At 46.6% G+C, this 19,732-nt stretch overlaps 2 protein-coding genes across 4 annotated transcripts; one reads left to right on the forward strand and one right to left on the reverse strand.

The window, feature by feature from the left end:
* Positions 1 to 230: 230 nt before the first annotated feature.
* On the forward strand, positions 231 to 2,968 carry LOC121186633 (putative C-type lectin domain family 20 member A). Of its 3 annotated transcripts, none has more exons than XM_041045416.1 (5): positions 231 to 516; positions 744 to 1,109; positions 1,207 to 1,617; positions 1,702 to 1,811; positions 2,398 to 2,968. In XM_041045416.1, the coding sequence occupies exons 1-5, from the start codon at positions 453 to 455 to the stop codon at positions 2,545 to 2,547; spliced, it is 1,101 nt and encodes a 366-aa protein (XP_040901350.1). In that variant the 5' UTR covers positions 231 to 452; the 3' UTR covers positions 2,548 to 2,968. The 3 variants fall into 3 exon arrangements, with proteins under 3 accessions (XP_040901350.1, XP_040901351.1, XP_040901352.1); XM_041045417.1 differs by having other exon boundaries at positions 1,702 to 1,799; XM_041045418.1 differs by having other exon boundaries at positions 1,207 to 1,587.
* A 4,970-nt stretch (positions 2,969 to 7,938) lies between these two features.
* dcst2 (DC-STAMP domain containing 2) lies at positions 7,939 to 19,719 on the reverse strand. Its single transcript, XM_041043710.1, has 16 exons — positions 19,619 to 19,719; positions 18,931 to 19,190; positions 18,358 to 18,528; positions 18,159 to 18,260; positions 17,822 to 18,016; positions 14,429 to 14,494; positions 14,125 to 14,338; positions 13,832 to 13,989; positions 13,585 to 13,749; positions 13,335 to 13,502; positions 12,042 to 12,142; positions 10,332 to 10,474; positions 9,981 to 10,108; positions 9,203 to 9,296; positions 8,635 to 8,838; positions 7,939 to 8,227 (listed from the first exon to the last, which is right to left on the reverse strand). Exons 1-16 carry the CDS (start codon positions 19,717 to 19,719, stop codon positions 7,966 to 7,968), a joined length of 2,532 nt encoding a protein of 843 aa, XP_040899644.1. The 3' UTR covers positions 7,939 to 7,965.
* Positions 19,720 to 19,732: the final 13 nt, after the last annotated feature.

Raw genomic sequence — 19,732 nt, forward strand, 5'->3', positions numbered from 1 at the left:
AAATCAGCCTCATCATCATCAACCAAACGGATTTTAATGAATCCTTTGTCATTTTTCTCAAGTAAACTTTTAAATGCAAACAGGCTGTTTTTACTGGAGTGGAGGGCGAAATGGGACCGACCGTCTGTGAGGAAGAGGAGGAGGAGGGGAAAACTGATTCATATAAGACGGACAGTTCAACAGCCGGATCACCTCTGCCTGACTCAGGTAGGTCACACACACACATTCATCTCATCAGTTATCAGTCAGATGTCTGATCAATTATCTCTGTGTCTTTACATCACCTGTACACACCTGTGTGCACACATTTGTTGTATTATTGTTGTTGTTGTTGTTGTTGTATTTCTCTCTTCTCACTCATGTTTGAAATTTCCTTTGCACAAAAAAAGAATCATTTGATTGAAAGAGCAGCCTTTATAATCATGCTTTTATTGTGAAGTAGCTTCTGATTGATGTCTTCAGTCCTTCAGCTCTCAGTCATGAAGAGGAGAGGACTCGTCCTCCTGCTGCTCTCAGGTCTGTGTCCTGTCGTTCGTTTACCACACACAGCACATCCAGGGTTTACAGAGCCTTTAAAGGTGTCCACTGCGTCCTCAGTGTCCAGTTAGAGTCATCAGTCAGAGACATCTACAACGTCCATGGGTCTTAGAGACATTTCTCCTCTCTGTCACTCTTGTTGACATGTGAACCAGGCTGATCTATTTGCAGAGTTTGTCCTGACTGTCTCCTGTGTTGTCTCTCAGGTTGCGTGTCGGTCTGTCGTCTTCAGACCGACCGTCTCATCAGATGTTTTCATGCTGTCAATCTGAAGAAGACCTGGACCGAAGCTCAGAGTTACTGCAGAGACAAGTTCACTGACCTCGCCACCATCCAGGGTCCAACCAACAACGCTGAGGCCCAGCAGGCAGCGGGGAGCGGGACGTTCTGGATCGGGCTCTACAACAGCACATGGACGTGGTCTCAGGAGAGCCAGGACATTCAGGTGGACACCTGGTTCTCCAAATGGGCCGCGAATGAGCCAAGGGCCGGGGGGTGCGTGATCATATCCGACCGTGGAGACTGGTTTGTCAGAGACTGTGGAGCTCAGCAGCCTTCGGTCTGTTACAGTGGTGAGTTTAAGAAGAGAAAACTTAAATCTGGTCGAACGTCTGCAGCCTGGAACCAGAGCGAATGAGACAGTTTGCTCGGTGTTCTTCGCTCTTTCAGCTGCAGCCAATCAGCACATCCTGGAGAAGCAGCCGATGACGTGGTCCGAAGCGCAGACTCACTGTCGGTCGAAGTACACAGACCTGAGCAGCATCAGGACTCAGGAGGACAACGATCAGGTCGCCAGTCTGCTGCAGACCGTCACTGACCCCGTGGGGAGCACAGAGGCAGCGTCCTTCGTAGGTCAGACCTATGATGGCGACCAGCTTTTCAGCGCCCCTCCGGCCGCCTGGATCGGTTTGCACAGACATTTCTGGGTGTGGTCAGACCGGAGCGGCGCCTCCTACAGGAACTGGGCGTTACGGCAGCCTGATGCAGAAGCGGACTGTGCGATGATGGACGCATCTTCATCGTCCGGGGTCTGGTACTTTCAACCCTGCGGTGAGAAAAGCTCCTTCCTCTGTTACACAGGTGAGTCCTCCATCACAGTCTCAGACTGCACATTCCATCTGATCCGGTCTGATCCGTGTTCACCGCGTCCTTTACTCCCTCTAGATACCAGAGCTTCAGTGCTGAGGTCGGTGAGGGTTCGGCTGAGTGGAGGATCTGCAGACCTGAACGACCCCGTGCTGCAAGACTCCATCCTGCAGCAGGTCAGAGGACAGGTGATGTGTCCTGGTTGAAGTCAATAGAAACCATCTAATAAGAAAACGTCATGAAACACAGGATGGAACAATTTCTCTGAATATTCACAGAAAACAGGAGGAACTCATTTCCTCATTAAATCCACACGGTTCAGTGGAGTTCACAGAAAACACAGATGAGCCGACACATTTCTAAGACGGTTTCCATCCAGGTGTCATTTACATTTTCACCAAAAGCGCTTTTCAGAGCTGCAGTCGAAGCTCGGGCGATGAAAACATGATGGAAACATGATGTTTCTGTTACTCTGATGTGTTGAAGGTTCAGTCTCCACGTTGCTCCACACACACCTGATGGTTTCCCTCCTCACGTCATACACCAACTGGGTCAGAGCGTCTCTGAAACAAACCTTTTTTCCTTCACTTCAGTCAGAGTTTGATCACAGTAGCAGCTAGTGGACGTTACAGGAACTGCAGAGTAAAACACTCCAGGTTTTCTGCCCCCTGCTGGTCAGAGATGAGTCACTACAACTTCATCAGGGCTAAAAAGCTTTTGAAACACTTGCAATCAATAATCAATCACAGTGATTGATTTTAAACTGTGTTTCAGCTGAAGCAGAAGTTGGAGGAGCGAGGAATCGGAGAGGAGGTGAAGCTCAGGTGGAGCAGGCAGCCTGGTGGGAGCGTTTTCCACAGGGAGGAGGAGGACGAGGGAGCGCCTCCTGGTGACTGGGGGGAGGAAGGCGTCTGTGTGGGTTAATGATCCGTTTATTGATTTCTGCTGACTGATATCACTCTGATATATCTGTTGTGTGATTTACCTGCTGATAAACTTCACTTTGCCTGATTCTGATTTTAAAGATAACATGATCTGTGTGATTTACAGTGATGTCTGTTGTAATTCAGCTCTGCATTGTTAAAAAATATTTCTCTCTTCAGTCACTGTTTGTCTCGTCTTATTTGTGTGTCTCTTACACACACAGACTGATTTCAGAACACTGAACCTCTGAATAATCTGGATCTATTTACATGTCCACTCACTGGAATGGGAACGTGGCATCAGACCTGTGGACCCGCTGTGCATGAAGGAATCACCCTGAGTCCAAATGAACTGGCTTCTCTTCCAAATGTTGACGTTAATGTCACACAAAGACACACAAAGACACACTGATTGGTTCGTTATATCAAAAGTGGTGACGTTTATTCACATAAATATTGAGCTGCATCGTCAGAGCTGAGATGATCAGAGGGTTTAATGTGAAAAACACTGGATATAAAAGTTAGATGTTAGTATCAACACACAGGAAAGAATTTAAAAGACAAACTGCACTGAAAGGTTCTTAAAGGAAAACAGACTTTTAACTGGTCAAAGACACTTGCATCATATTTTGAGTTTAGTGTGAGTGTGCAGTACGTTCATTTAAACTTCTGTTTTCAATTCTCAGTGATCATTGATTTTCTCATCAGACGTACGGAGGAACAAACCAGACTGAAACTGAAAAGAATAAATGAAGAATAACAACAGGTTAAATAAACGTTTTTAAATCACCGAGTGTCTTCGCCCTGTCTCATCTGTCCACCGTGGTTAAGACGTATGTTCCTGCTCGGGTCACCGGACTCAAACCTCCTGATTGTTCCTGAGGTCAGAACTAAAAGCCACAGAGAAGAAGTTTTATCTTTTCCTGCTGTTTTAACTCAACTTTTATTTTATTTAATTTTCCTGCTGTTTTCATTGCTTTGTTATTAATGTTATGATTTGTGTTGTCTTGCATGTTAAGCATGAATTGTGCTATATATTTTAAGTTTATTGTCATTATTATTATAATTTACATTTTTTAATAAGTCAGTTTTGTTTATTGTTATTTGTACTGTACCAATACATTTACTGGTTCATTTACTTGCAAAGTTTAAAATTTATCACCAAGTTTTGTTTTAAATTTGTCTTTATTCTTTTTCTTTACATGTTATAATGGCATTAACGGTGTTTCCCAGTCTGTTCAGCTGTGTTTACAAGCTGCTTTCAATGGTTCCAGTAATTAAACGATTCTTAAAGTGTTTATTTCCTAATTAGTCAGATTTGCTCCTCCATACATTCAGACTCTCAACTCCACTGTAACACAAAGAAGGTTTGAATATCGTTAGAAAAACTCCACTTCTCTTGTTTCTGTGTGTTTTCCCGTCTGACTCTGGTCCTGCAGCGCCCCCCTGTGGTCAGCACAGAGAAGGTGCGGCTGCAGGTATTTTTACTGCAGCAGGCAGCTGCACTTGATGTTCTTCTCCTTGTGCGTGGCGTTGAACAGCTGGACAGCCTGTTTGTTGATCAGTTTCCAGAAGTTCTCGAAGGAGATGTTCTGACCGCTCTGAACGCCCATCTCCTCCAGAGCCTGACCCAGACCCTCCTCATTTTCCACCTTCTGCAGACAGGACACAGTCAGACAGAGACACATGGAGACAGTTAGTGTGAGACCACGGCGGCAGTGACATGTACAAAGTTCGGTGAACTCGACTGATCCAAACCGTTAGCTCAGCTGAATCACACACAGATGGTTCACGTCCAGAACTTTTTTCTGTATTAAACCAGAACAGGATCCTTACTTTGCAGATCCAGGGCTGGTTCACGGACTCAGATTGGACTGAGCCATGATTAAAGATGGAGGATAAATGTCTGAGTATTGTTTCTGAATGTCTCTGAACCATCATATCAAATCTTCATCAAATCATCTCGAACATCTGCCTCCAGGTACAGGTTTACTGTCAGAGGCCGGGTTTTCCTCCTTCAGTGTGTGGAAGTGTGACCCCGTCTGACGGGGCCTCCCTCCGCTCTGCTGTGACGGGACCCACAACAGGTCTAACAGCAGTTACAGCCTATGGCCACTGGAGGGCAGCACCTCCACCACAGGAGGTCACAGTGTTTGTTTGGATTCATGAAAACATGAAAAGATTCCAAGTTGCTTTCAGGGGCAGTTTCATTAAAACTCAGTTTCAAATTATAAATATAAAAACTTCACAGTGTGATTTTAAAATGGTCGACCCACATGCTTCCGCCCAGTTTCAGGTAGCCATGACAACAGCTGCTGCACGTTGGCAGTAAGAACTAACAGATGATGCTCTCACAGCAGAAAGATCAAATTAGTTTAAGACAAACTGGACTGAAGGTTTTGCTGACTCGTTTCTCCCACATGACCAAGAGACCCGGCCTAAACCTGCCCCAGCAGCATGTACAGGCAGAGCAAACTGTGTTGTGATTGGAGAATAACCTGTGATGTCATGGTCCGTACCTTGGCGTATCCTGGCAGCTGTTTGGACATCATGGTCTGGAACTGGGTGGTGTTCATGGTCGGCCCGTCGTCTGCAGCCTTATGAAACTCTGTGACCAACGTGTGGATGGCCAGCTCCAGATCTGAGTACTGCAACAACCACAGCAGAACACAGGGAATCAGCTGCTGTAATCAATAATCAATAATCAGATCTGCTCTGAAGGACAAACTCATCACGTCAGCAGAGGCTCTTTGCTGTTGGTCAGTGAAACCAGCCTGTCAGCAAATCAGGATCACGATTGATAAGCAGTTTGATCTGCTTTTATTTGAAGCGTCCAGTGTTGATATTTAACTATGAAGTTAATCATTAATCAGTTCAGCTTCAGCTTGTGCTGTGAGTTCAGTGTTTATAACACACAGAGGTGGATGAAGTATTCATTGTGGTTTTGAAGTATCAGGACCACAGTGTAGAAATCCTCTGTCACAGGAGTCAAAGACCAGAAAGCCAGACCCCGATGTCAGATTCCTAATGGGAACAGGCGGGAGAGGCCTCATGGTTCCAAACAGGAAGAACGTCAGAGAGAACCTGAATGGTTCGTCAACTACCCCACCCGATCTGATGACCACAGGAGAGGGGAAGGGAGGAACGCCATCGAGAGAACAACAGTCAGACGAGCTGGAGAATAAACTGAAAGATCATTTACTGAGCTACGAGTAAGAAGGAGATGTAATCAGTATATCGAGAACATGTCCTGGACGGGCAAGACGTCCGATGTGAGCTAAATCAGGCCATCTGTCATACAACCTGGTCTCTATGGTAACAGGAGATGAGTTAGTGTGCGAGGTCCACATCTAAAAACCCTTGGTTTTAGTGAAGCAGGGGCACATTAGCAGCTGCCTGAGGACACAGAGACACTCTGAATCTCGTCAAGGGAGCGAACATTGAAAAGACTCAGCTGCCAGAGGAGCATGGGCTGCAGCAGCCCGGCTGGACGGCTGTGTCCAACGGAGAGACACTGAAAGGCCACTCGGCCTCAGCAAAGGGACTGGAGGAGCAGATATCAGCCTTCATCCAACCTTTGCTACATCCACAGCAGCCAAAGACCGGACTTTTGAGAACCGCTACAGAACCGTTACACTTAGCAGGAAGCTAACGTGGTTTCACTGAGTACCAGCAGGACAGTGAAGGTGCTGGTGCACAGTGAGCGAGTCAGGCAGGATAATTTCAGCGCTTTAATGTGAAGGCGGAGCCGGACTCCTGGCTAACACAAGTGAAAGTCCAGCATTCACAGTTTAACTCGAGTAAAAGCACAAAAGGATCAGTGTTAAACAGACAGGAAGCGTCCGTCCCAGCTCACAGCAGCTGATATTTATCTTTACATACCAACATTATGACAGAGGCTGAGGGGCCCTGCTGTCAGAGGCTTGTCTTGTGTCTCGGGCTGATTGTGAACGTCAGTGAGTTTCAAACAGCTGAGATCAGGCCGAGCTGCCCTCTGAGGACTCGCTGCTGTTGTGAAAGAGGGCGGCGGCTGCAGAGCTGCTCCACAATATTCAGCACAAATCTGCTGGATCCAAACCGGATCGGAGGACCAGCATCAGAGAACAGTTTCCCCCGTAGGTTTGAGTTTACACCAGGTGACTGAACTGCTCATGGCTCTTCATCTGTCGCCAGCGCTGTGCTGTGGTCTGACACTTCATTTCAAATGATGATGGTTAAAGTGGGACATTCCAGCTCCTTCTTTTGATTCTGACTCAGTGAAACCAATAAAGAGTTTGGTCAGCTCTGATAAACATCATATTTCCATACTGTCTTCCATCTCTGATCACATTTCAAAATAAAATGCAGGAAATCCTGTTGTTTTCTGTCACATCTGAATTCAGTGATGAGATGAAGCAGCTTCAGTATTTCAGTTGATTCCTGTTCAGAGTCTGTCCATCAGCTACTGTCCATCAGCTACTGTCCTGCTACTTCACACAGGCAGAGCATCACGTGCTAACACCATCAAACACACGTTTCAGAAGAAATCAGCTTCAGTTTCTGCTGACGTCTCCTCGTCATGTTTCAGCCTCTGACCTCAGTCACTGATCAGTTCATCAATATTTCACAAAAATCAAAGATCAGTCAACCTGAGCTGAAGCTGACAGTACTTTAACTTTTACTTCAGTCGTCCTTTGAAATCAGGACTTTTACTGGTCTGGAGTCAGTTTGACCTCGAACTGATCAGAGTCACATTAGTTTACCGCCTGATGACCTGAGCTCGGATTGATCGGTCACACGTCACCGTGTAAAACACACACACACACACACACACACACACTGAGGCTATCGCACGGGAGCGTTTCTGATTCAGTGTCTGGTCGATCGATCAGTCACAGCTGAACACCTGGATCAACTCACCTTGGTCGACATTTCTGCGGGTTTGGTCGCAAAAGTTTAAACTCCGAAAAAAAAAACACCGAGAGACACAGAGAGACACCGAGAGACACCGAGCGGAGACTGACTGAGTCCACACACCGTTTCCTGCCGAGAGTCACTGAGTCCTCCCACTGAACACACACACACACACACACTGAACACGCGCGCGCACTCACAGAACAAGTCACAAGAACACACAAGCCTGCGTGTGTGTGTGTGTGTGTGTGTGTGTGTGTGTGTGTGTGTGTGTGAAGCTTGATGTTGACTCGTTTGTTTAAAGTTTCTGTGAAGTGTCTTTGTCTTAGAACTGGGCTGTAATCAGCCACACCCACACACACACACACAGCACACTGGAGCTGACCAGTACAACCAGTCTGTATAATATAATATAATATGGCTCCAGCGTGGACGTTGGAGCCATATTATATTCATGTCACCGTTCCATTTCAGACTTTAACAACTTTAATCACAACATGAAACAAAACCAGCAGACAGCTCTGCTTCAGGATCCTGGGACAGACAGCTCCGCTTCAGGATCCTGGGACAGACAGCTCCGCTTCAGGATCCGGGACAGACAGCTCCGCTTCAGGATCCTGGGATTCGGGTCCTGGAGGGTCTGGGCACTGCCTGGTCTCTGTACGAGGACTGTGACGAGGGCCTCGTCCTGGCGTCCGCTGGTTTTTGGCGAGGAGGTGGAGTGGATGGAGGCATCGCTGTCAGACCCATCTGACCCTGGCTGGTCCTGGTACATCATGTCTGCTTCACTGACAGCAGCCAGAGTGGGAAAACAGAGAATTGAATCGTTTTGTGTCTTAAGGAAAATAAAACTACCTGTGACTTTTTATTGATGTTTTTCTACTAAGCAACGTTGTACCAAACAATACCAATAAATCAGTATTAGTGTACAAAAATCAATAATTAATATTGTAACATCCAACCAGACGTAATGGGGTCGTCCACGGGCCGTTTATTGCAGGAACTTGATGGTTACTGTCTCACAGGCTGTCTCACTCTCACACGCACCTGCAGGCTCCCGTACACGCACACTCATCCAGGCCCCTGCCTTTCACATCCAATCACACGCCTCTCATACAATACATCCCCGAACAGTGAGTCAGCACAGAACTCACACAGCAATTTACCATCAACATTACTGCAGGTCCTGTCCTACCTGAGCTCAGAGTCTGAGTTAACGTCCTGTCCTCCAGTGTCTCCGTCCATTGCTCTGACTCCACTCTCTGAGCGCTTTGTCAGCCTTCGGCGTGTTACTGCGGAGATCCTCCTCTTCATCAGCGTCCTGGCTCGCAGGTCGGCGATGTGAGTCGAGTTCAGAGCTGCAGACCACAAACTCAGCTGCTCGTCATCGCTGGAGTCTCTGAGACAACCAAGAAGAGACAGTCTGAGCCGCAGGTTTGAGTCCTGTCCAGTCCAAAGCCTGTGTAACGTCTGTTACACCAGAATATTCGAGCCTGAATCACGAGTCAGCAAAATGTTACTGTTAAGCCTGAGTGTGAATCAGCAGTTTTGTGTGTGTGAGTGTGTGTGTGAGTGTGTGTGTGTGTGTAAGGGAGGGGGCGGGGTCCATCTTCCTGAGAGTCACTTCCTGTACGTGACGCGTGGATCATTCAGAATGACGTGTTTTACTGTTTTTACGTGAACTGAACCATGTGATGTTCTGGAACACGGAAACTCCAGATCCAATCTACGATGTGCTGCTCTGCTCTGTAACAGTTACTCACAGCTCCTCCTCGCTGTCTTCCTGGAAGGTCAGAGGTCGCATACAGACGACACACGCGTTTCCCAAAGTGTGGAAACATGGCCGACAGTACAGGCCTGCGAAGACAGGAGAGCAGTCGCTCGTGAAAATGAAGGAGAGCTGGGAAACGTCAGACAGGATGTGGCAAACTGAAGCCTGGGGTTCGATAACGTGCGACACAGCAGAAGGTTTTTCATTTTCTCTGCGAAATTCATGAAAGAAAAGAACAGATGAAATATCCAGGACAAGGGGAGGGACAGGACAGGAGGCGGGGACATGGGGCTGGGACGGGGGGGGGGGGGGGGGGGTGGAAGGGTGTGGGGTTGTCCCTCAGAGGTGTTTCATCGAAGGGTGAACTGAACTGAACCGGTCTAAGAAGAAACTGGCCTCAGGTCTGTGCGAGCTACAGTTACAGTCTGTTATCTGTCGACTTCAGCTGAGTCAACAACAGCTGGACACTCCCTCAGTACACACACACACACACTGAACACACACACACACACTGAACACACACACACACACTGAACACACACACACCGATGTATTGTGTGTCTTCGTTGTGTTTGTTGGTTTAATAAAGCTCAAAGACAAACTGTGGCTTTGTTTCAACGTCTGACAGAAACAAGATCACTGTGACACCATGAACTGAATGAATGAATGGATGAATTAGAGGACGATCAGAGTCAGTGGGATTCATCCTCTGGGGACCATGAATGTCCCAGTCCATCCAGCAGCAGCTAATGCACAATAAGAGTGTCTACCTGTACACTCAGGGACGTCACAGAAGACCACGTTGTCCTCCTCTGACCTCACCACCTCTCCACAGGCCAGACAGGTGACTGCTGATGACAGACTCAGCAGGTGAGACAGGTGAGCTCCTCCAGGTAACCTGACACACACAGACACACAGACTGAAAGCTGCTGGTGGGTTCTGAATGTCAATGCGTCCAAAAAACATCTTTAACCTCAGAAAGTCAAAAACCTGGACAGAAAGTTCAGGTCTATAAAGACCACCAAAGTCTGAGACCACTTTTCCGTCTCAGACTGTCTTAGACTGTCTCAGACTGTCTCAGACTGCCTGGAAGTTTAAAAACCAAACCACGCGTCTGTACCGCAGCAGGAGTCTCTGAAGGCGACTCCCTCCTCCTCCTCCTCCTCCTCCGTCAGCTTGCCTCCTGGCTGCAGACCTTTTCAGGGCTTCACCCTCCATCCTCCTCTGATCCAGGATCTGCTGACGGAGGAACTGGATCCTCTCCTGATGAACACACAAACAACAACAATAACACACCTCATCAGATTCAAACAATCAGCCGAGGTTTTGATTCTGTCACGTCACAGACGTCACTGCTGCTGAGGGAATAACACGGGACAGCAGAATGATGGATGGATGGATGTCCCGATGTCCTGATGTCCTGATGGACTGATGGACTGATGGACTGATGTCCTGATGGACGGATGTCCTGATGGACGGATGCTGCGTCTCTCAGTCACACTGAGGCTTAATTGTGCTGTTAAGCTTCCAGCAGATGTTCCTCAGATCTTCAGACAGTGAGGCTGGACCTCGACTCTCTGAGGACGTCCTGCATGTACGTCTCCTCAGCTCTGAGCTGTGAGGTCGTTCACAGGATCATGTGATGCACACTGGCCCAAAGAGCAATAAACAACAGAAATGAAGAAGAAGAAGGGAATGATTTGATTTTTTTATCCCATTCGTGCGCTGGTAGCCAACAGGAAGTCACCCAGCTCCGCCAGGAAGGACGTCTGGGACACACGCGTGGGTTTGGGCTTCTGTATCTGCTGAGCAGCTTCAGAATGAATGTGGTTCCTCTTTGACCAGGTAACCATGAGAACCATCATGTTCCCCACGTTGTGTCAGCTCATACTCACACAGCAGCAGAGACTGTAGCATCTTTTATTCTGAACTGTGTGTAAAATAAAAGTTGGATTAAATTGAATGGAGTTTGGTTTATGAGCCAGAACAGTTGACTGTGTCTCAGGTCTCGGAGCTCAGAGTCCTCGGTGGGTTTCAGTCTGCAGGTTTCTGTCAGGTCTCTGTGAGGATGAGTCCAGACCTGCCTCCTGTTTCCTCCTCTCATTCTTTCATTCTGCAGATTCTTCAGATGCCTCTGTCGCTGTGACCTTTCACCCACAGCAGCTGTTTTTCCTCTCTGTCTCACCTGTCTGTCTTTCTGTCTATTCCTCTAAAAACACACCTTGACTGAGAGAAGGGGGGGGGGGGGGTTTACAGGCACAGCCCCCCAGCCTCTTCTTCTCCTGCTACATGTCACCTGAGCCTCGGTGTGCTGAAGTCGGAGTGGAAGGATCAGTTTTCGTCCTCTGTGGTTGGCTGGCTGTCGTCCAAAACCCTCGAGGAAAATCAGAGCCGGTTTCTGTTCTTGGTCTCAGAGTCTGATGAGACTCGCACACGGAGACGCAGAGCAGCGAGACTCAGTCCGTCAAAATGAAACGTGTTTGAGTGGAAAATGTTTGGTGAATAAAGCGCAGTGTACGGGAGAAGAGCTGAATCTGTTCTGCATCGTGACCTTCATCAGACAGGTCACAGCAGAGACAGACACGGGGACACGGGGACAGACAGAGACACAGCTGCTTCATATTTGATCTCCTCTGGTTTTGTCTCAGCTCAGGGCTGATGATTCAACACCTTCCTCTGAGAAGACGCTGTAGTCGGACCAGACTTAGAACGTCCACATTAAACCACAAACACGATTTCATTCACATTCAGACTAACACTGTGTGTGTGTGTGCGTGTGCGTGTGTGTGTGTGTGTGTGTGTGTGTGTGTGGGTGTGTGTGTCTCTCTACCAGCTCTCTCTCTGGATGATATGAAGCGCAGACGAGTCGTCTGCAGCGTTGGACGAATCCTCCAGTCAGAGACACCAGCAGAGCCAGACCCAACAGGAACCCTACAACAAAGAACCAGTAAAACCAGTGGAACCAGTAGAGACATCAGAGGATGTGCTGCTGGTCACTGAGTGCAGCTGTTTTTTGTTTTGTGATGGACTGTAGGATTCTTGGATTCTGTTGGATTCTTATTCACATGCAGGTGTTTTCCATTCAAAGCAGTTTGAATCAGACTGTCCTTTCCTGAGCTGGACTCTACAGACAGTTTCCAACCTGACATCTGAGGACAGGAAGTGTTTGTCATATTTGGGATGCTTGGGGTGTTTGTCTCAGCTGTCAATCGGAACTTTACAAACATTTCATGTTGGGACGTGATCTGAAGTCTGAAGATTAAACCTTCAACCAACACGCAGCTGTCGGCCGGACACAAAGATCGAGATCCTGAGATTCTTTACTGCTCCTGTCATTACTGCTGCTGGGCCTCACGGCCTTTACTGGTATTTCAGCTGCAGGAATCTGTTCCCAGTTTGGGGTCCTGGGCCCTAAAAAGTGCCTGCTTCTCATACAGCACTCAGGGTGGAGTCTGCAGGACTGGGTGAACATGACACAAACCTCCAGCCTTGTTTTCAGACTGTGGTTTCAGTGATTACTTTTTTTTGTTAGCTGTGTTAATTTTTTTCTAGTTGTTTCAGTGTGACTCCAGATTAAAGCAGAGAAACGATGCTGGCCTGGGTCTGACTGAGCCACCGAGCAGGGATTTTATGAGTGAGTTCCCTTTTTTATGTCTCATGACGTGATAAACACTCGACCAGTGGTTTCACACTCTGATCTGCAGGTGGCGGTAACACACCAAGATACACACCAATACACCACCAAAGGAAGTGAAGAAGAAGACTGCACGCTGGTAAACATGGAACAATGTAGGTTCCAGCTTTTTCACTTTTAAATTTTCAGTTTGAAATGTTTGAATCAACTTTGGAAATGTTTTATAGTGAAGGAAGGAAACGGTTCTAACAGTACAGACAACCACAGGATTTAGCAGTTAGCATCAGTTACCCAACGACCTCAGCAGATGTTCCTCTGACCTCTGACCTCTGACCCTGAAGGTTTAAAACACATGATGGAACTTTCAGTTTCTGTCCATTTTGTCCATCATGTCCACCACCTGCTGCCACGTGACCATCAGCCGTCTGCACTGAGGCAGTCAACGTGATGTCACATCCTGTATGATGTCACTTCCCATGTAGTTCTTACCTAGCATGAAACAAGTGTTGTAGTTTGGCTGTGACGGCTCCAGCAGACACTTCCTGCTGATCACTGTGATGTTTCCTCCCTGCAGGACGTTAAACGAAGCCACCAGGTCTCTGAAGATGTCTGAGGCGAAGCCTGATCCGTCCACCTGCACGGCCACGGTGACTGGAGCTGACAGGACACACTCGTTACTATGGTTACATCAGTTCAAACGACATCACATTTCATATTCATATCAGATGTCTTGCATCACCTCGTGCCACCACGTCCCCCGTCACCTGGTGGTGCACCTGATCCAGCATCCAGAACACCAGGAAGTCCAGTGCCACCAGCAGGCTCCCCATCATCAGGTGTCTGAGGACTGAGACCACACCCCGCAACACCGCTCGCTGCTCTCTGCTCGACAGGTACAATGATACTGGAAAACAAACGGGATCAGGGTCACTTCAGTTCAATGTCAATCACTAACTGAAATTACACACACACACAGATGTACTGACGTGGTGTGATGTAGGTCTTGGCTTCTCTGCGTGTGATTGGCAAGACTGAGGCTCCGCCCGCTGATGTCACCTGCTGATCGAGCTCTTCAAACTGGGAGCTGATGTAGACGTTGTCAAAGTCGAGCTCACGGAGATACCGTCGTCTGTACCGCACCGCGCTGCACACACACACACACACACACACACACACACACAGCAGTCAACAATACTGAAAGTGTGTAACCACTCTAGCGCCCCCTGACACTGCACTGCTCATTACAGCTTTAGAAAACCAAACTATCTGATCCTCTGACCTCAGGAAGGAGCAGGCGAGCAGGACGAAGCCGCCGTACTTTAACGGTCCACTGAGTTTCTGAAACACCTGCAGGTCTGATGAAATCTCCTCCATGATGTCCTGAGACACCTGCTGCAAAGAGCGGCTGCTGTTGGCGTCCAGGTCAAAGGTCACAGAGGCCGAGATGTTGAATTCAAACTCGCGCTTCATTTGCTCAAACGCTGCGATGGTGGCTGAGGGAGACAGAGACGTACTGAGCAGCAACATCTAGGTTAAAAACATAAAAATGCTTCAAAAAACAAACAGTGACACAGTGAACGTACGAGCCGCCAGGCGCTTTTTCAGATGGTTGGCGATGTAGGAGGGGATGACGCAGAAGAGCTCGCCAGCTGAAAGAGACAAAGACTCAAAAATGAACAAAATACGTCTTAAAGACTGAGCTCACATCGTCAGTAACACACAGTGTGGCCATTAAATCATGAGACTGATGCTGGTTGTGACACACTGCAGAATCTGATGGTTCTTTATCTGATAAATGTCTATATTGCATCTGTCCGTCCAAGACCAATTCTGGACGTCTACACAACGTGCAAACTAGGTCCGATATTTGGACGTCTAACCACAGTCCCGCTTGGACGTCATGTGGACGTCTAAGACAGGTGCAGGAAACTGACATTATTAATGAATGTAATTTTTTTATTTATATCAACATTGTTGTTATCAACATGATTAATAAATATGAATATAGATTATTTGTAGTCAAACATTATTTGTTATTATTTCTTTCTTTCTTTCTTTATTTATTGAGTACATGCTATTTTGTTATTTTACGTTTTCTGTTTTTCCTCTACTGGTTTATTCAGAAAATATCATGGTACATACGAGCCTTGATTTTATAGCTCTTATGATGTCAACCAGTCAACGCCACTCTGATTGGCTGAGGCAGCACGTCGTCATAACCCAACGAGTAAACGCCACTCTGATTGGCCGAGGCAACACGTCAAGCTTTTGGCGCGATTCGGCGAGTTTCATCCACCGTCTCTGATTTGTGTTTAAACTGTGGAAGTAAGTGTCCGCTCGGTTTGTTTCAGCGTACATCAAGAACCACCGTTTTCCACTAAGTTGAAAGTAAGTTCGGTCATGTTTGTTTATTGTTTGTTCATTTATGTATTTGTAGTGTTAGCTGTTCCAGCTTTGTTGTTTTAAACTACCTAAACCTGCTGTGGCTACAGTTGTCATTGCCTGTCGTCCCATCAGCTAACGTTAGCTAAACACCGGCCATAGTTAAAATGAAATTGGAATTACTTTTGAAAACGACCATAGTGACTAAAATATTCACGTTAGCCGAAGCTTTAACGTGAACAAGCATTGTTCGGTCGCTAAGTCACTGCTCACTAACCAGAGCTAGGCTGGTAGCTAACCTAAGATAAATTCGCCAAGCTAGCTAAAAGAACGAGCTGCGCACTTTATATCTAGCTGCTCTCTCCTGGCAGGGAACATGCTTTGTACATGCTAGCGAGCCTCGCGGTGAATTCCATTGTTTTCAGTTGGCAGGCAGGTGGTGATGTAGATGTATGAATCCAGTATTGGTAGTGGATACACAGGCAACATAGTTTTTCTTACAAATATGGAGACTTGGTGTATGTGTGCCGTCTTTAAAGGTTAAAAATAATATTTAAAGTTCATAAGTTAAAAGTGTTAAAAAGTATAAAAATGTAAAAGATGTATTTTCCCTTGGTGCGTGGAAATTCTATGCTATTATTGTGTTGTGTGTAAACTGTTCATGTGCCTTGAATTGCCCTCCAGGGGACAAATTCTTGATTGATTGATTGATTGATTGATGGAAACTGTATCAGAGTGAGTGTTCTGTATATTTCTTATCTGAGAACTATGACCTGGATGAATGAGAACATTCACAGATGTATTTTTCTTAGTTTTTGGAAACGGCGACAGAGTGAGCGCTCTTTCTGTTAATATTCCAGTTCGCATCTTTGCCGCTCCGTTCCGTTGCTTCAGTTCGGTCAGTAACTCAGAGATGGGCTCGTAAAGCTGGTTAATGTGGGTGCACACGTTTCATCCAGGGAACATCACAGTCTGTGAGTATTGTGTGTGTGTGGTTTGTTTATTGTGTTGTATTGTTAGCATTCTGTGTTAGCAGCTACGATACGAACAAGCTAACGTGCATTATTTAGTGGAGTTTGTTTGCTAGTCGCATTACATTTTGCGTAATGTCCTGTTGTTTAAGGTACTTGTGTATTTATGTTGTCACCATATTTGTGCGTAAGTGTACGCGCGGTGAGAGCAGCACAGTCTGACTGCAGACTGCCTTCACATATTTCTAATAATTTGTCTTTTTCTACTCATACAAATGGAATCATGAAATTTGATAACAGCCACAGAGGACTTCATAAGGATGCATGCATCTGAAGCATGCACCGCAAAGAAGTGGAGGACACACAGCAGTCACTCAGGACTGATTATCTGTTGTGGAGAATGTTGTCACAGCTTTTGTGCATTGTCTTCTTTTCTCTATTCAGTATAATTGGTTCTTGTTGGATTTTACCTCAAATCACATTCAGTTATCATTTTAATTTTTATTGTTTTATATTTCTATTGTTGTATATTTGTTGTGGTAACAAAAATAAAAATGGAAATAAATGAGTGGGGATGAATTGATTTATTGTAAACCTCTGTTAAAACTGCAGTCCCATGTGTTTCCAGAAGGTGGAGGACCCGTTTCCTGTACCAGTTAATTTTCCTGTAGCTTCATGGCTCAGCAGCAGGTTTAAACTGAAAATGCATCACACCTATGCGTTTCCAGTTGCCACCTGCTGCTGAGACAATCAAATGAAGCTATAGGAAGATGAATTGGAACAGTGTGCCACCTTCTGAAATGGGACTACAGTTATACACAGAGTCTAGAAGCAGAATAAAAACAATGTCTAACATGAGTTTAAATTTGATGTAGAAAAGATGTCCACAACGACCACATTTGGACTACAATTAGTCCTTATTCAGTGGTCCTGTGGACGTCAATACTGGACGTTCGGTAGAGGTCAGAAAAAAAGACGTTGTCTGGCGTCACAGTCTGCAGCTTCAGGGGACCAAAATTGGTCGTTTGAACGTGTCTTTGCGCAGTGGGATTAATCCCATGATCATGAGTTAATTACCTCGTTATCAGTCTCATCATCATGGATTAATCATCTCATCAGTCTGAGGAAAACAGCAGGTTATCACCTCGAGAACAGATTCAGAAAAGGTTGTTTTCTCCAGTGAAGCGAATGATCCCCGTATCGAGATCAAACAAATATTGTTGAGGTGAAATAATGAGATGTTTTTATCACATCACTGCTCAGACACTGGTTTAAATCTTTTTCACGTCACGCAACAGCATCAGTAAAATACAGTAAACTTCTTGGTGAAGTTTTGTGTTTAAATAAAGACTGACTGAATAAAATTCCCTCGTTCTCTCTGATTGACTTTTTGTTCTTTTAAGGTAAGTGTTCTGTAATCAAAAACAGTTTGTCTAAAATTAAAAAAGAATTCCTGCTCAGATCTGAGCCGGACAAACTCACAAGATCAATAAAATGTTAAGTTAAAATATAATTCGAAATTTTGAGTTTCTCAACTTTTTTCCCTTTCACAGTGAACATGTGGAGAACTCTGTGTAATGCTCCTTTAAAGTGGGTGCGAGGTGAAGGTGTCAGTGAACGCACCGCGGGCCAGGTTGCAGAGCGGCAGGAAACGGTCCACGATGTCACACAGGAAGCTGAAGTCTCCCAGAAGGTTGGAGCAGTCGGCCCGAGCCTCAGAGAACACTGCCCGGCACTTCCTGTACGGTGAGCCCAGTTTGGCATTACAGATGTCCCCGATGTCCACCAGGAAGTGGAGGACGTTTCTCAGAGTACGAGCTGTAGGTCAGAGGTCAGAAGTCAACACAATGCAGGCTGGAAAACAGCAACATGTGAGCTTCATGGTGGGAAGGAGACGGATGAGTACAGTTACACACGATTCATCTTAATAACTAAACCACATGACTCTGACATCACTCACCAACATGTCGGACGCTGTCAGTCAGAGCGAGGATGAAGTTACGGACTCGTCCTGAGACAGCATAAGCATTACTGCTGATGTCTCTGATTCTGTCCAACACAGCTGCAAGCACACACACACACTAAACATCAAATAAACAGTAGCAGTAGCAGCAGTATTTTTTGCAGGGTACTGTGATAATGCAGTGGGCGGGTCTTACAGAAGAGGGGCGTGGCTGCTCTCTGCATCAGGTCTTGTGTCTGATTGGCTGCCAGCTCGGCTCCACACAGCAGACTGGCAGCAGCTCGCTCCGTGTTTTCTAAGGTGTTGGTGAGCGGGCCGGACAGCAGCCCAGAGACGAACAGGAAGAGGAGGAAGTTCCGGCCATAAGCTGAAATGCAGAGGAAGAGGGACTGTGATAGGCCGATCAGGGCCACTTCTGTTTGATAGGAATGTCATTAGACTTGCAGGTATTCGGACATTAACCAAAGTATTAGACAAATGTTGCCCTGATGGCGGCACTAGAGGAAAAGTGAGGGGACCATGAACCACACTCCATCACCATCCATCCAGCAGTTGAAAAATTTCGCTCTGGGCCAAAGTGGAGGATGAACCAACGAAGCCACACCTACAGCGACGCTGCTAACACAACTAAACTGTGAACTGAAAAATCTGTCATTATAAACCCGGCTGAAATATGACAGGTGCCTCCTGTTTACTGCAGAAAACTTCCTACGTGTTGCTCCAACTCTTCATTCTTGGGACATTGCAGACGTGATGAGACGTCACTGACCTGAGCACAGTGAGGGCAGCATCACCGTGACGTCAGCCCGGACTCCGGCTGACAGTCCCATACCGAACGCTGCCAGAGAGGCCATGGCCAGCGTGGTGTAAGCACAGAACCACAGAGGCTGTTTCTGTATGAACAGAGCTGTGAGTCCATACAGAGAAGCCAGCAACAGGCCCGAGAAGAAAGCCAGGAGGCTCCATGCACCCCCCAGCAGGTGACCTTTAACCTTCCTCCAGCTGCTGAGGCGAGAACGTCCAGCCGACCTGTGGAGGGAAAAACATGAGTGACGTCTCTCTGACACCTCCTACAGGCCACAGGCTGTCTTTACTGCCTGTCAATGATCAATACGATCAATACAGGCAAAAACACCAAAGACCAGATCTGAACAACCACTGACAACACGAAAAACTGGAATTACATGAGAGGCAGCTGTTTTACCCAGAGCTGTACAACAGCCCTGTGATGTGATTCAAACAGCTGGGATCAATACTTTTCGATAGCAGTGTGGTAAAATAACCTTCAGAGAACCTCCAGCAAACATTTATCAGCTTCATCTAAACATTGAACCTGAACATCTCAACATGTATTGATCAGCATGTGATCAAATCACAGAGGCTATGCTCTGTTAGCCTTTAGCTCCCTGCTAGCCGAGCAGCTGTAACTACTATTTATCTGTCTCCTGTGTAGTTACCTGTTCAGGACTCCTCTGACAGTGTGTATGACTCCGCCTCCTCCCACCTGGACCGTGATGTCACCTTTCATCAGGTGTCTTTTCCTCTCTCCGGTCTTCATCTTTCACCTCTGG

The sequence above is a fragment of the Toxotes jaculatrix genome, chromosome 8, assembly GCF_017976425.1.
Source record: "Toxotes jaculatrix isolate fToxJac2 chromosome 8, fToxJac2.pri, whole genome shotgun sequence".
Lineage (NCBI taxonomy): Eukaryota > Metazoa > Chordata > Actinopteri > Toxotidae > Toxotes > Toxotes jaculatrix.